The following is a 16,120-nucleotide window of genomic DNA, read 5'->3' as shown; positions in this document are numbered from 1 at the left end:
TTCCCCAGAGCTTCCATTTCAGACTGCTTTCCCAGTGCTTTCAGTGTAGCAGCTTGTTTATCCATGTCACAGGCTTGTATTCAGACTTGACTTTTTGTTCCTTTTTTTTTGCGGGGACAGTGGGTCTGTTGGCTTTTTTGTGGCTAATCTTGAAGTATCTGATTTTAAAAGATCAGCTTTAAGGGTGGGAAAGTTGGAGTCTTTTAATGAGTACAGACTTCTCTTTTCTTGCAGCCTCAGTATGTCAATGTTTGCTTCTGGTACATCCCGCCCAGCCTGCGAGGGAAAGAACAGAGTTCTAACTTTTGGCAGAACCTAGGAAAGGTAAGGATGTACTGGATTGTCTTTTGCAGCTAATTGTAATCTACCCATCCTGAACAATGAGTGATGGAATTGTTTTGGCATAGCTATTGGAGGCAAGTAAAAAGAGTGCTTTTCTGACGAGGAAAAAGAAAAGCCAATCAGGAGCACAACCCACCGCGGCCCTGACACTCGCCATAATCCTACCCCTGGAATTGCTATCATTCCCACAATACTCAGTCACTATAATTGTTCATCACTTTGATAACATAGTAGAGAGTCACAAATCCATGATTCAGACAGCTAATCTGTCTTGCAGTCCCCATGAAGAAATTGACAAAGAAGTTAGACTGGGCGTTTGGCCTAGTTTCAGCTGAAGTAAAATGAGACCCGCCCAATCTTGTGCGCAGTCCATTTATCTTTTCACTTAAAAGCAAAATTTAACTTGATATTGCACCTCTATTCTCTAGTGACTGCTGTAGTATAAGTAAGAAGGTGGGCGAAAGACCACTGTTGAAGACTCCTTGTGCCAAACCACTTGCAGTTGGATGGTGACTACTTGGAAGCATGACCTCCCTGGAACTTACCACCCAAAGATGCAAACATAGCATTGGGTAAAAGGAAAGATTTCTTAAAAGGTGGCTGTGCCTGTTTACTTGTCTGTTTCTCATTCACCTTCTGACCATTGTGTTTTTCAGGTTGCTCCATTTATCAAGGAGCGAATGATGAAGCGAGGCAGCATGATGGTGGGTTACCAGCACCATGGAACCAAAGTGAACTTCTTCCGACAGGTCCTGATTAGTCCACAGGTCAGCCGGGAGGATGTCGACTTTTTTCTGGATGAAATTGAACATCTGGGAAGTGATTTCCAGCTGGAGTAATATATCAGTTCTCTTGCTATAATCTGTCCATTGGTGATCTAGCCTAGAAGTTTAAACTGAGCTCAGGTGATCTATCTTGTTCTCCTCCGTTGTATGTTTCTTCTGGAAATTCTTGCTCAAACAATTTTTAGTTGATGGGAGCATAATAAATTTTGAAGATTTTGATTAAAATTGTCTTTCAGACCTTTCTGCTGGCTGAACATGTCCCACATTAGATATTTTGCCAGTTTCTGGAGACCATGAACCCAGACACAATCTGTCCCTGACCTGGCTTGTCCCATTTAGATGCCATTGGCTTGTCATTGTGCACGAGGGTATGGTGCAGGAAACCCATCTGGAGTGTCAGCTGATGTACTTGGAACAAATTAGAAGCAACATTGACTGACTTGTATTTAATCCCTTTGCTGTCCCTGTCCTGGGAGTGTTTGGGGATGGTGTAGAGGGCGCTTTACTCTGTATCTAACACTATGTACCTGACTTGAGTGTTTGATAGGACAAGTATGTTTTAATGATGTAATGTTCATATCAAACGAAAAATGAATTGTTTGGTAAAAATCTGACACTTGAGCTGGTGGGGATATCTTGGAAATGTTTGTGTACCTGAATGATGAATATTTGCAAACCAGAAATACATCTTGTTAATGGGGGGAGGGGGGGTGTTGGCAGGAGTGACTATTAAAGGGATGATTTGTTTGTTTGTTTTGTTGATTTTTGACTTTATTTTCCACTGCATCTAATTTTAGGTTGAGGAGAGCAAGTGTCCCTCCCACACACCGCAACCCCCACCCCCATACAATCCATGCAGAGATTTATCTCCTGGTTGCTTTGTTCTCTCCAAGGACTCAAAATCTCTCTCTCTCTTGCTGCTTGCTGCCTGCAACCCCAGGGCAGTGAAGTGGTTTGCTACCAGTGGTTGCAGGATTCCTCAACAAAGTAACTTCTTCAATAAAGCAATTGCCATGGTTCCTCTGGTCGTGCCCCATGATGCTTGATTATTTTTTTCTCCGTAAATACCTACTAACTTCCATATGGATGATGCAGAAGCATGGAAGTTGATTCTTTGCCTTAGGACTGTACGCCATCATGCGGTCTGGCCTGGCTTGCATCTAATAGAGAGCTCTAACTACTTTGTGCCATTTAATGACCCTTCGTGGTATTTTCAGAAGAGTATTTGGTCCTGATCTGTGACAGTTTCAACTTCCTTCAGTAGTCAATGTCATCTTGCTCAGATGCTGTTACTGTGGTTGGCGCACGAGCCCAACACACAACTTAATTTTATTTGATACACCGGTATTAACTTTCTTTATCGTCTTGTGTGGAACCAGGAAAAAAATACAGGTTGGATGCTTGCTGTTTAATGTAGTTGATCCCTGTGAAGTTACAAATTGAGAGCCAATGTTGGACTTTGGGATTGAATGCAGCTTTCTAGGTGGGCCATGTAACTTCAATGTGATATGCCAGAGATGCATTCAATTCAGTTACACTTTATATATCTGAACTTGTGGACAAATTCTTTTTATAACTGTTAACTGGTGAGAGCCTGTTGACAATCCATATTTTCTCATGTTATCTGTATAATGGTTGAGGATGTTCAAATCTGGGATGGGTTACTGATGAGGTGTGCTGTCCCTACTTTTGGTTAAAAAAGGAAAATCCTGATTTTTTTTTTGAGCTTTGGTTAGCTATTACAATATACCATATTTAGTATAAAGACTTTCTACATTGTCGGCAGTTTTCTGTTATGGGTATGTGGTCAAAACATGTAATTAGTTTAGCAAAAAGATGTTTTCTTTTATAGTTTTGTGCCAATCACTGATTTGAAATTACTGGAAATCATTAAAGTGACTTGACTCTCTCCCTTCAATTTGATGCTGAGTTAAACCCCTCTTTCATTTTTGCGAGGTCTCTGAGCAATAACCAGAAAATGCTGGAAATGTATAGAGTCTCTCAATTTCTGGGAAAGAGGATTCAATCTCTGCTTTCAGATATAAAATAGCCATGATGTGAAGCTGCTCCACATGAACTGTAACCTTCAAAAATGACATTTTCCTCTTTTTGCCTTGGCATTTGAAAATATCAAATGGTGTGAGGGCATGTTTGGTAGATTTGAACAAAAGCTTGCTGTGGCAAGCTAAGTCTTGTCATTAATAGTGTAGGTACACTATTCAGACTTGGTAATAGTTAGAATTACTGCTGAACAACCTCTGACAGTGAAAACAAATTATTGCCAGTGCAGAATCTAATTCCTGTTGTTTGGTTAAAATCCTGAAACCCTACCACTAAGTGTACTTGAGTGAATTGAAGCAGCTCAAGAAGTAATTCAGTACCACTGTCAGTGGTGGAGGGAATAAGTAGTGGATGGAGTGCTGATCAAGTGGTCTGCCTGGCCTCTTGAATGTTCTTGGAGCGGATGTCTGGGCAGTGGAGAGTATTCCATCAGTTTCCTAATGTCTGTCCACCACTTACAAGGCATTACGTGAGGAAATGGTGAGTAAATGTTCCAAAACTTTAGCTGGCCCTGGTAACCACAGTGTTCATAGATGTTTTCCAATCACTGTTCAGATGATAATACACATCTCCTGGAGTAGTTGGGACTTGAGCCCAGGTCTTCAGACGCAGAGCTAGGGACACTATTGTGCCACAAGAGCTTCTCCCTCTTTTATATTTAAGGTTAGACCAGTTCAGTTTCTGATCAATGATAGTACCACCAAGGATGTTCAAAGTGGGGGATTCAGTGATGGTAAATGTCATTGAACATCAAGGGTGAATAGTTTGATCACCTCCAACAAGAGAGAATCTTTGTTTAGCTTTTTCTGTGCTGTGAATGTTACTTGCCACTTATCAGTCCAGGTTTTGCTGCATTTCAATACAGACTGCTTCAGTTTCAGGAGTCAAGAATGGTTCTGAATATGTTTCTGACCTTATGATGGAGGGAAAGTCGTTCATGAAGCAGCTGAAGATGGTTAGGTTTGGTACACTACCCTGAGGAATTTCTGCAGAGATGTCCTGAAGCTGAGATGACTGACCTCCCAACAACCATAACCCTTGTCTTTCTGGGCCAGGTATGACTTCAACCAACATAGTATTTTCCCCAATTTCCATTGATTCCAGTTTTGCTAGGACTCTATGGCACACCGTTAAATGCTGTCACTCTCACCTCCCCTCTGGAGGTTTTTGGCCATGTTTGGACCAAGGCTGCAATGCAGTCAGGAGCTGAGTGGCCCAAGCAGAACATGGGTTGAGGGTACCAGATATGTGGGAACACCACCAGCGGCAAGTTCTCCTCCAAGCCACTCCCCCCATCCTGACTTGGAAATGTCGTTGCTCCATCAGCGTAATCCGGAACTTCCTCTGAACAGCACTGTAAAAGTATTTTAACCACACAGACTGTTGTGGTTCAAGAAGGTGGCTTACCAATGCCACCTTGAGGGTGACCCTGGATTAGCAACAAATGTTGGTCCAGCCAGTGATGCCTACATCCCATGCATGAATAAATTTTAAAAAAATGATATTAACCATTCATGAGAGGAAAGATGAAACATTAAAATTGAATAGGTCCTGTGCAAGTGAAAGGGAAGGTGGGGATGGAGGCAGAACAAAAGGGAAGGCCTGCCATAGGGTTGGAGGAAAAGTGAGACAAAACAACAAAAACTTTCTTGGTTTAAAAGTGAAAGGCATTAGAGTGGGAAAAGTGAAGAAATGATGTGACCAGATGTGGTGTGACTGAGTGGATAGCAACTGTCCAAATACAAAGTAAAAGAATTGAGGAAGAAATGAAAAAAACTGAACCAGCAAAAGCAACAGGAAACAAAATGGATTCAGAGATAGTAGGAACTACTAATGCTGGAGAATCTGAGATAACGAGGTGTAGAGCTGGATGAAACGTCCCAGACCCGACATGTCAGCTTGCCTGTTCCTCTGATGCTGCTTGGCCTTTGTGTTCATCCAGCTCTACACCTTGTTATCTCAGGAAACAAAATGGAGATGGATTATGATCTAAATTTGGGGGCTGAGTCAAAAGGTGAGGTACTATTTCTCAAACTTCTGCTGGGCTTCACTGGAACAATGTAGCAGACTGTGAGGACAGAAAGTTCACCGTGTAAGTAAGATGGAGGATTAAAATGACCAGCAACAGGAAGCTCGGGGGTCATGCTTATGGACTGAACAGAGGCGCTCTGCGAAGCAATGACTTTTTGTCCGTGATAATGTTGACTACATAAATCACTGTTTGTAGACTGAAAGAATCAGCAATAACTCTGTCTGGAATAAACTGCTAAGGGGCAAGGATAAATTGTTGTACAGGAATTGAAAGCAAGCAGCCATGCTAGGAAAAAGGGGTCAAAGCTACATGTATAAAACTGTTTTAACATCTGCTTGATAACAAGCTGCCTTATGTCACAAGAACAAATGATTGGCTTGCAGTAGAATTTAAGGAGTTAATCACAGGAAGGCTGTCTTCAAACAGCCAGTCAATGCCAAATGTAACAAGGAACAAATGTGACAAGAAGGCAAGCTGCAGACTTGCATTATTGTCGATGAAAACATCTAAAGGATCATCAATAATGTCACACCATAATTTAGAAGGACAAAACAAAATTGTATAAAAAAAAATTCAATTCCAGGACTCAGTAGCAGAACTTTGAAGAACAGCACTGCACAAAAATTGAACCTAGGACACCGCCAGAGACAGATGCTGTTAGTTGAAATTGTAGCTAAATTCCACCATTAATTTGGTAATAACAGCGAAGTTGGATAGTGAGGCTCAACTTGCTTACGTGAAGGGTCTTCATTTGGTTGGTACGTGCAATAAAATTCCAATAATTGTTTTCAGTATTTATACAATTTTGTATAAGTAGCTGAATTAAAGGTAGCTTGTGGTAATTTACACAAGATTAAATCATAAACAACACCTATAGTACATACCAGTTCCAGGAATAGGCCATTTGATCCCTTATGTCGGTTGTCACCTCTAATCTGTATTTCTGCCTATCCCTGATAACTTTTCATTCACTTACCAAAAATCTAATTATGCCTTTTTTTTTTCAAAAAAAAAGTCCAAGACACTCTTCCTGAAAATATTGCGGAAGCAGAATTCCAAAGGCTTGTACCCTACTCAGAATTTTTTTTTACCTGGTCTGCTTTAAATGATCAACACTTCTTTTAGTTTTAGATCATGACTCCTTTTTCTAGATTCTCCCATAGGAGGAAATGTCTTTTCCACACCTACTCTCCTGAGGCTTCTCGGGATCTTTTATATTGCAATCCAGTCGCTTCTTACTCTGCACTCCAGTGGACACCAACCTAGCCTGTCTGACCTGACCTGACCTTTCGTCCTAAAACAAGCTGCTATACCATGTATTACACCTGTAAACCTTTTCTGAAGTGCTCCTACCTCCTTTTTTTTAAACAACAAGGAACTTCTGTCCAAGCTGTAAATTATTTTCATCTTCTGTATTCCTTTTCCTGGCTGAAGATTCTGATCTAGGATTAGTATAGGCATCAACAGTAGTGTCAGTTCATACTGGCATTGGTGCTTGCAGGAACGTCTTCCACCATACCTGCTATGGCATTCGTCAACACATCAAAGGCAGGCTTGCAGATTACTAAATTTAAAAAATACAGCAACTAAGTGACAGTTCTGTCTAGTTTCAGGTCGTGGGGCGAAATTCGGGAGTTGTTTGAGTTGGGAGTTTTGAATCTGTTGGGATATTTTGAGCACAATTTTCAGAATTAGCAGGAAAGTATGGTCTCTAGTGACGCAGAGAACAAGGGGGAGGGGAGCATTAACAAGTATTTTCTAAAATATAAAATAGGTTTAATATTTCCAGACTTTTAAAAGAGGGAAATGAGCGAGAGGGGACAGGTTTTGTACAGGATACGTTTGGGGGCTTGGAATTTGCCAGTAATTAAGATGGCGGCCGTGAGCAGTTAGTGCAGACGCTAGTTGCCAACAAGGGTCATGGCGGTACTGGCTTCAGATCCCGCTGTGGGACAGATGCGGTATTTCCCGGCGTGCTGTTGGTGGACTCGGCAGGGTTTTTTTTTCCCCTTCATTTGCGCTGCGGTCGGGGGTTTTGTTTTGTAAACTTGCCGCCTGAGGCTGATGTAGAGCGGATGCTGTGAGGAGCGTGTCTCCCGGTGAGTCACTCGATGCAACCGCTCACCCGAGCCGGGGAAGCAGGTGTTGGGAGCTCGGGTTGTGTGGAAGCGGGAGGGTGGCCTGGATTTTTAGGCCGTGTAACTCGGCCAGGCCCTAGCCTGGGTTCTAGGACGACTTTGTTCAAGAATAAGCTCTCAAGCGAGGGGAACAGGGGAGAAAATCCCATTTAAAAATACCACTCCAGCTAGTACTCCTGGTTTATATTAAGTAGAAAATCAAAGTTGGACTTTGGCTTAACCCTTCTGTGTTGTGTCTGAAGCGGAGATGGTGTTCGGGCCTTTTTACGCTTTCTATAGGCCTAAGGTATTTCTTTCTTGAGGATCTGTTCCAAGACCTGAAGTTTTGATGTCAGGGTCGCATTTTATTTAATCATTCCACACAACCACGCCTCCTCGTTCCCCCCCACCCCGCCAAAATAAGTGCTAGTGCTCGCCTTCAAACAGTCTCTGCAGCTTTGTGATTTCAGCTCTTTTCTTTAAAAATGTACCTACTTCTCAGAACTATTACCGGGTAATAGGCACTGTGCGTTACTTAACACTTTGCCTGTGCTCCGTGATGTTCCCCTTCTTTATTTCCCGAAATCTACAGATTTTAAAAAAACAAAAAATAAACGTCAAATCTGCCCGAAAGTTCACATTGGATCACCCAGTTTCCCTACCTATATCCCATGTTAGCTGATATTGTGGACCCTCCCCCCACCTCTCTCTCTCTCGGTATAGAAACAGAAAAGGCTGGAGATACTCGGCAGGTCAGGTAGCATCTGTGGAATGAGGAACAAGCTAACGTTTCAGGTCACGAACTTTTCATCAGAACTTCTAAGATTTCAGTTTACTGTGTCTTTAGGTGTTATCTCTCCTTTAAATCTCTTGTCATCGCCTCAGACTTGCTGATACCTGCACGTCTCCAGATGCAAGAGATACTGAAGCAGCCCAAACACCCCATCCTCCTGTCCACAATATTGCATCACTGTTGATCAGTTGGAGATCTTTCCTGACAGTTCGGTGCCAATTCGCTTTCGGTCATCATCTACTATGTTCAGTAGGAGCTTACTGGGTGACCTGATGGGTAGGAGGTGATGGTGTAAATGGCCAAGCCAGCTGAACTGGTTCTGTGGCCATTGATCTATGAAACTGGAGGCTGTTCTGCATTTTTTTCTTTCTTCAGAGATAAAATCCCATCAGTGTATGCCTAGAATCATTCAAAACCATCTGACAACGGCATGCAATCATCACCTATCTCCTAACAATGTTTGACCAGTTGCCACTTGCAAACTACTGCCCTATCTCCAACCTCCCTTTCTTAAGTCCATGAATGTGTTTAATTCCTCTGATATTAAAGGGCCTTGCCATAGTCCAGAAACAGCTTCTATCAAAGCCACAGGACATCCTCTGTGCCTGTAACAAAGGTAAATGTTCCTCCTCATCTTTTTTGACCTTTCACCATGTCAAAGCTGCATACTACACCATTCCAACACCTCTCCATAAAACATAGGAGTATAAGTTGGCCATTCAGCCCATTGTGTCTGCTCCACCATTCAATGAGATCATGGCCCATAATCCTCAAATACACTTTTCTGCCTTTACCCCATAATCCTTGATTGATTAAAATGTCTATCTCTGCCTTGAATATATGTAACGATGCAGCCTTGACACCTTTCTGTGGTAAAGAATTCCTCTGAGCATAGTGTAAATTTAGACAAGGTCACTTCTCACTTTTCTAAGCTTCAATCAGTGAGTACAGGCCCAGCCTACTTGACCTATCTTCTAGAAGACAGTCCCTGCAAACCTGGGATAAACCTAGTGAACACGGTGGGACCAGGTATCAAGGAAAAAGTAATGGCTGCTTGTTGAAAGGGTACGTTGATTATCAAGGTATATTTTAATCTCTATTTCAACTGGAAAAATCAGATAGGGAGAAAGTAGTCTAGATGAGGAATTTATTGAATGTTTTTGCGACAGTTTTTTTTAGATCAGCAAGTTATAGCACCAACCAGAGAGCTACCTGAACTAGACTTGGTTTTTACCAACGTGATAGACTTAATTCCTGAACTAATAGTCAAAGTGCCCTGGATAGCATTGACTATAATACGATTGAATGTTGCATACAGTTTAAGGCAGAGAAGTGTGGGTCCAGACTTCCTATTTTGAATTGTGAGGGCATGAAATAAGAGCTAGTGACCATGAAATAGCGATTTAGGTTAAGGTTATTGGTCAATACAAATGCAGTGGCAAACATTTAAGGAGATATTCTAGAAAGCACAGAACAAACCCATTCCAACAAATAAGAAACATTCTGAGGGACTGCATTCATGGTTAACTTTTTTAAAAAAAACGATAGTATCAAACTGAAAGAAAAGACATTATAATTGTGCAAGGACAGGTGGCAGGTTAGAAGATTGAACAGGATATTTACAAAAAAAAACTAAAGGATGAATGAAAGAGAAATTAGAGTTTGAAAGAAAGTTAGCTAAAATTATCAAAGCTGATTGGAAAAGTTTCTTCAGATATTTTTTAAAAAAGTTAATGTAACTGTTGGCCCTTTAGAAAATGGGTCTGGGGAATTTGTAATGGAGGATCAAGAGATGGCAGACAAATTGAACAGATATTCTGTTAGTCTTCAATAGAGAGGATACAAGTAGCATCCTAGAAATAGATGCAAGTCAGGAATTGAAAGGGAGAGAAGAGCTCAAGAAAATTACAATTACCAGGGAATTAGTACTAAGTACTACTGCAAGTTGACAAGTCCCCAGGTCCTGACGGATTTCACTCTAGAGTCTTAAATGAAGTAGCCAGTGAGATAGTTGATGTGTTGGTTTTAATTTTCTAAAACCCAGTAGATTCAGGGAGGTTCCTTTCAGATTGGAAAATAGGTAATGTAACTCATTCGATCACAAAGGGAGAGAGACAGAAAGCAGGAAACTACGACCCAGTTAGCTTAGCTTATTAAATGTTTAACTCATTTATTGAAGTTCTTTAAAGAAGTTACTTGTGCTGTGGATAAAGGGGAACCAGTGGATGTATTGTACTGAGACTTCTAGAAGGCATTTGATAAAGTGTCACATCAAACGTTATTGAGGAAAATGAAAGCTCTTGGTGTTGGTGGTAATATATTGGTATGGACAGAAAATCGGTTGGTTAACAGGAAGCAGAGAGTAGGAATAAGTGGGTCTTTTGCAGGCTGGCAGGATGGCTGTGATAAATTGGGGAACGGTATTAAAAGGGTGACGATTGATAGGTGATGGCAAGCATTTTAAAAAGTGCATGGAAGAACTGAAACAATTGTTTGTTCCTGTCTGGCATAAAACAAAATGGGAAAGATGGCCTGCCCATGGCTAATGAGGGACATTTGAGATAGGATTTGATCCAAAGAAAGGGCATACAAATTGGACAAATAAAGTAACAGATTGGGAGCAGTTTAGATTTCAGCAAAGGAGGACAAAAGGATTGATTTTTAAGAGGCGGTATATCAGAGTATGAGAGTAAGCTTGTGAGGGATGTACAAACTGATTGTCAAAGCTTCTATAGGTATGTGACAAGAAAAAGAAGTGAAGACAAATGTAGGTCCCTTATAGTAAGAAACAGGGGAAGTTTATAGTAGAGGACAAAGAGATGGCAGACCAATTAAATACATGTTTTGGTTTGTCTTCACAAAGGAGGACACATTCTAAAAATATTGGGGAATTGGTTGGATTGAAGACCGATAAATCCCCAGGACCCGAAAACCTACATCCCTGAGTATTTAAGGAGGGGACCCTAGAAGTAATGGATGCATTGATGGTCATCTTTTCAATATTCTACAGACTCTGAAGCAGTTCCTGTGGATTGAGGGTAGCTAATGTAACCCCGCTATTTTATAAAAAAAAAGGAGAAAACAGGAAATTATCGACCAGTCAGCCTGACATCGCTAGTGGGGAAAATGCACTTGGAAAATAGTGACGGGATCGGACAAACTCAGCATGGATTTACGAAAGGGAAATTGTACTTGACAAATCAAATGGAATTTTTTTGATGTAATTAGTAGAGTTGATGAGGAAGAACTGGTGGATGTGGTTTACTTGGACTTTAAAGGCTTTTCACAAGGTTCCACATATGAGAATAGTGTGTAAAATTAGAGTGCATGGGATTGGGAGTAGTGTACTGACAGAACTGTTTGGGACACAGGAAAGAGTAGGAATAAACTGGTTTTCTGAGTGGCAGGCAGTAACTTGGACCTAGCTATTCACTATATATTAATGATTTATACAGTACAGAGGGGGCCCTCTGGCCCATCAAGTTTGTACTGCCAAAAATGTACTACTACCTATACTACTCCCATAGCCTTAAATGTGATGACATTTCAAGTGCTCAACCAAGTACTTCTTAAAGGTTGTGAGGCTTCCCTCCTCAACTATCCTTCCAGGCAGTGTATTCCAGACTTCCACCCCCTCCTGATGAAAATGTTTTACCTAAAATCCCCTTTTAAACCTTCTGCCTTTCACTTTAAAATTATGCCCTCTTGTTGTTGACTCTTCAACTAAAGGGAACAGTTGCTTTCAATTCATCCTAATGGCGCTCCTCATGGTCTTCTATATATCTATCAGGTTGTCCCGCAACCTTCTCTGCTCCAAAGACAACAACCCGAGCTTATCCAGTCTCTCTTTATAACTGAAATGCTCCAGCCCAGGCAACATCCTGGTGAATCTCCTCTGCACCCTCTCCAGTGTAACCACATCCTTTCTATATTGCAGTGACCAGAGCTGCACATAGTACTCCAGCTGTGGCCTAACTGAAGTTCTGTACAGCTCCAACATAACTCCCTGACTCTTATAATCTATGCCATGACAAAGGGAAGTGTCCCATATGCCGCCTTAACTACCCTATTTACCTGTCCTGACACCTTTTGGAGATCTGTGGGCAAGCACCTCAAGATCCCTCTGTTCCTCTTAGCTTCCTAGTGCCTTGCCATTCATTGAGTTGTCCCTTGTCTTGCTCCCTCTTCCAAAGTGCATCACCTCACATTTATCAAGGTTAAATACTATCTGCCCATCTGACCACTCCATTTATTTCTTTCTGTAACCTAGCACCTCCCTCATTGTCAACCACCTGGCCAATGTCTGTCATCTGCAAACCTACTTATCATCCCTCCCACATTCTCACTTAAACCACTTCTGAATATCACAAACAATAATGGGACCTAGCACTGTGGGTCATCATCAGGCTCCAGTCACACAAACAGCCTTCAGCTACCACCCTCTGTTGCTTATCACTAAGCCAATTTTGGATCCATCTTGCCAAGTTACACTGGATCCCATGAGCTTTTACCTTCTTTATCAGTTTCCCATTTGGGACCTTGTTAATGGCCTTGCTGAAATCCATGTAAACTACATCAACTGCCCTACCCTCATTTCAATGATGGAATTAGATGCAACATCAATAACAGTACAAGTTTGTGTACAAAACAAAGCCTGGAGGGATGGTAAGCTGTGAGGAGAATTCAGGGATGCTTCAGTATGATGTGGACAATTTGAGTGAGTGGCAGTATAATGTGGATAAATATGGGGTTATCCACTTTGGTACCAAAAACAGGAAGGCAGATTATTATCTGAATGGTGATAGATTGGGAAAGGGGGAGATGTAATAAGCCCTGGGAGACCTTGTACACCAGTCACTGAAAACAAGCATGCCTGTGCAGCAGGAGGTAAAGAAGGCAAATGGTATTTTGGTCTTCATAGTGAGAGGAATTAACTACAGAAGCAAGGATGTCTTGTACAGGACCTTGGTGAGATCACACCTGGAGTATTGTGTGCAGTTTTGGTCTCCTTGCCCAAGGAAGGATGTTCCTGATGACCAGGGATTCCAGAGCCAGGCTTAACAGTCTAAAGATGCAGGGTAAGTAATTTAGGACTGAAAGGGGAAATTTCTCCAATCAAAGTGGTGAGCCTGTGGAATTCTCTGCTACAGGAAACTGTTGAGGCGAAAACATAGAAGACTTTCAAGAGAGGTGTAGATATAGCTCTTTGGATGAAAGGGATCAAAGGTGAAATAACTGCATGGAGGCTGGTATCCTGTCACCAAGCCACCCTTTTGTTTACATGGGTTGTGACCAGCCAGCTCAGAGCCAGTCCCCAGACTGAGGAGACCTTCTAAATCTCCAGTGTATATCTATCGGCCAGGGCTCCCTGATTGTACCAGGTTAACAGCCTCAATCAAGGATCTCATAGTCAATGAGATCTAGCTGGCCCTGGTTCCAATCACTACAAAAGGGCATGGGGAGAAAGTGGGAGTTGGGTACTGAGTTGGTGGAACAAGCTTGAAGAGCTGAGTGGTTGACTCCTCCCATTTTGTATGTTTCTCTTTATTGGAGGCAGTTAGGAGAAGGTCCACTGCATTAATTACAGAGATGAAAGGCTTGCCTTATGAAAGGAGATTGAGCAGTTTAGGCCTGTACTCAGTCAAGTTTAGAATGATGAAATAATCTAATTGAGGTACATAAGACACTAAAGGGGGTTGACAAAGGAGAGTAGTTGAGTGGTTGTTTCCCCTTGTGGGGCAATCTAGAATGAAAGGTCATAATTCTAGGCGAAGAGGTGGCAGATTTAAAACCACGATGAGGAGGAATTAGTTATAGAGTCATACAGCATAGAAACCGATCCTTCGGTCCAACTAGTCCACACCGACCATGTTCCCAAACCAAACTAGTCCCACTTGCCTGTGTTTAGCCTATATCCCCCAATGTTCTCTCAGAGTTGTGAACCTGTGGAATTCACTATGTCAGAGTGTGGTGGACACCGGGACACTGAATAAATTTGAGGAGACAGATTTTTAATTAGTAATAGGTTAAAGGGTTATGTATGGATGCAGAAAAGTGGAGTTGAGGCTAAGCTGAGATCATTCTGGTTCGTATTAAATGGTGCAGCATGCTCGAATGGCTGAATTGCCTACTCTTGCCTACTAATTCAGTTGTTCCTAAGTCATGAGTGGTGTGCCACATGTTCCGTTCTAAATGCTCTGCTATTGCGTCCTTTATAATAGATGCTATCATTTTCCTAAGAACAGACGCTCAACTTAACTGGCCTGTAGTTACTTGCGTTTTTCTTCGTCTCCTTCCCTTTTTAAGTAAATTTGTTACGCTGGCAGGTTTCTAATCGTCTGTGACTTTTCCGGAATCTAAGGATTCTTGGTAGCTGCTAGCTTTAATATCCTACGGTCCAGGGACTTATCAGTCTTTAGCTCTGTGAGTTTCCCTTGCACTTTTTCTCTCTAATGATAGTAATTGTATTTGTTTCCTCACCTCCTTTTGCCCCTTTGATTATTTAGTATTTTTGGGATGCTATTAGTGTCTTCGACTGTGAAGACTGATGCAAAGTATTTATTTAACTCCACTGCTATTTCCTAGTTCCCCATTAATATTTCCCCAGCCTCGAAAGGGTCTATGTACATTTTTGCCCTCTCTTACTATATATATATTTTAAAGAAGCTCTCTCTGTCCGTCTTGATATGACTTGTAAGTTTACCCTCACAATTTATCTTCCTCGTTCTTTTTCAAAGTCATCTTTAGTTTGTTTTTAAAACTTCCCCAAACCTTTGGTTTACTGCTAATCTTTACCAAAATTGTGTTTTCTTTCAATTTGATGCTGTCCTTAATTTGCCTGGTTAACCATGATGTGGAGGTGCCAGTGTTGGACTGGGCTTAACCAGGTCAGAAATCACGTGACACCAGGTAATAGTCCAACAGGTCTATTTGAAAACAAGCTTTTGGAGCCTCACTCCTCATTCAGGTTTTAGTGAGAGAGGTATCAGACACAGAATTTATAAGTAAATGATCAAAGGCTCACACCATTGATGAGGATGTACTAACCAAACCTGAGATGCTGTTAAATCTTTAATCAGTTAGAAGGTTTTAATTGATTTATATGTATGTGTAAATCCCTGAATTCCTTTCAAGTCGCGGTCCTGAGAGAACTAAGGGTTTCATCAGCGTAAAGATGAGATGACATTTTAGGTCAAATGATGCATGTTGGGTGTGAGATCTAGTTTAGAATCTATTTGTGTTTTAGCTTGGAGTCAGACTGGTTTTATTTCTAAAGTAGGAATTTGTAAAACGCCACATTGACTGTCTATAAATTGTGTGCTTTTTTTTGAACCAAATAAGATGTATCTGCAGATACGAATCTATGGCGTGAATTTGTATGTGTATGTGTGTGTGTGTGTGTGTGAGAGAGAGTGAGTGAGTGTTATAATGTTGGAACTGGCAATTGATGAGTTGAGCATCGTATCCTGTTCTTAAGAGGGTGTTCTACAACACCTTCAGGTGTCCGTCTGGTTCCTCCTAATCAGAACAGATTCTGTGTATGCCTAGGGCGTGTCTGTAGGGGTTGGCTGTTTTAGCATGCTTTGGGTGGAAGCAAGAGAAGCTCAGCATCTTGAGGTTATCTGTAGGCTTGTGATAGAGTGGTGTACTGAGGTGTCTGTTTTGATGGAGATGCGTGTGTCCAAGAACAAGACTGATTCTAAAGAATAGTCCATGCTAAGTCTGATGGTGGGATGAATCTTGCTGATATCGCTATGTAGTTGTTTCAGTGATCTTGCCCTCGCGCACACTTTTGTATTTGCAGATACATCTTAATTTGTTCAAAAAGCACACAATTTTATAGACGGTCAGTCAATGTGGCGTTTTATAAATTCCTACTTTAGAAATAAAACCAGTCTGACTCCTAGCTAAAACACAAATAGATTCTAAACAAGGCCTCACACTTAACATGCATCGTCTGTCCTAAAATGTCACCTCTTCTTTACAGTGA

At 41.5% G+C, this 16,120-nt stretch overlaps 1 protein-coding gene across 1 annotated transcript in view; it reads left to right on the top strand.

Moving 5' to 3' along the window:
* Positions 1–2,943, top strand: part of csad (cysteine sulfinic acid decarboxylase) — a 39,018-nt gene extending 36,075 nt beyond the window's left edge. Inside the window, 2 exon segments of the mRNA XM_048618841.1 lie at positions 235–324; positions 999–2,943. Of these exon segments, the coding sequence (XP_048474798.1) occupies positions 235–324; positions 999–1,181 (273 nt within the window). The 3' untranslated portion in view covers positions 1,182–2,943.
* Positions 2,944–16,120: the final 13,177 nt, after the last annotated feature.

This window comes from Rhincodon typus, chromosome 41, assembly GCF_021869965.1.
Source record: "Rhincodon typus isolate 14 chromosome 41, sRhiTyp1.1, whole genome shotgun sequence".
Lineage (NCBI taxonomy): Eukaryota > Metazoa > Chordata > Chondrichthyes > Orectolobiformes > Rhincodontidae > Rhincodon > Rhincodon typus.
The sequence above is the reverse complement of the archived record's forward strand: the minus strand, read 5'-3'. Positions and strand labels throughout refer to the sequence as shown.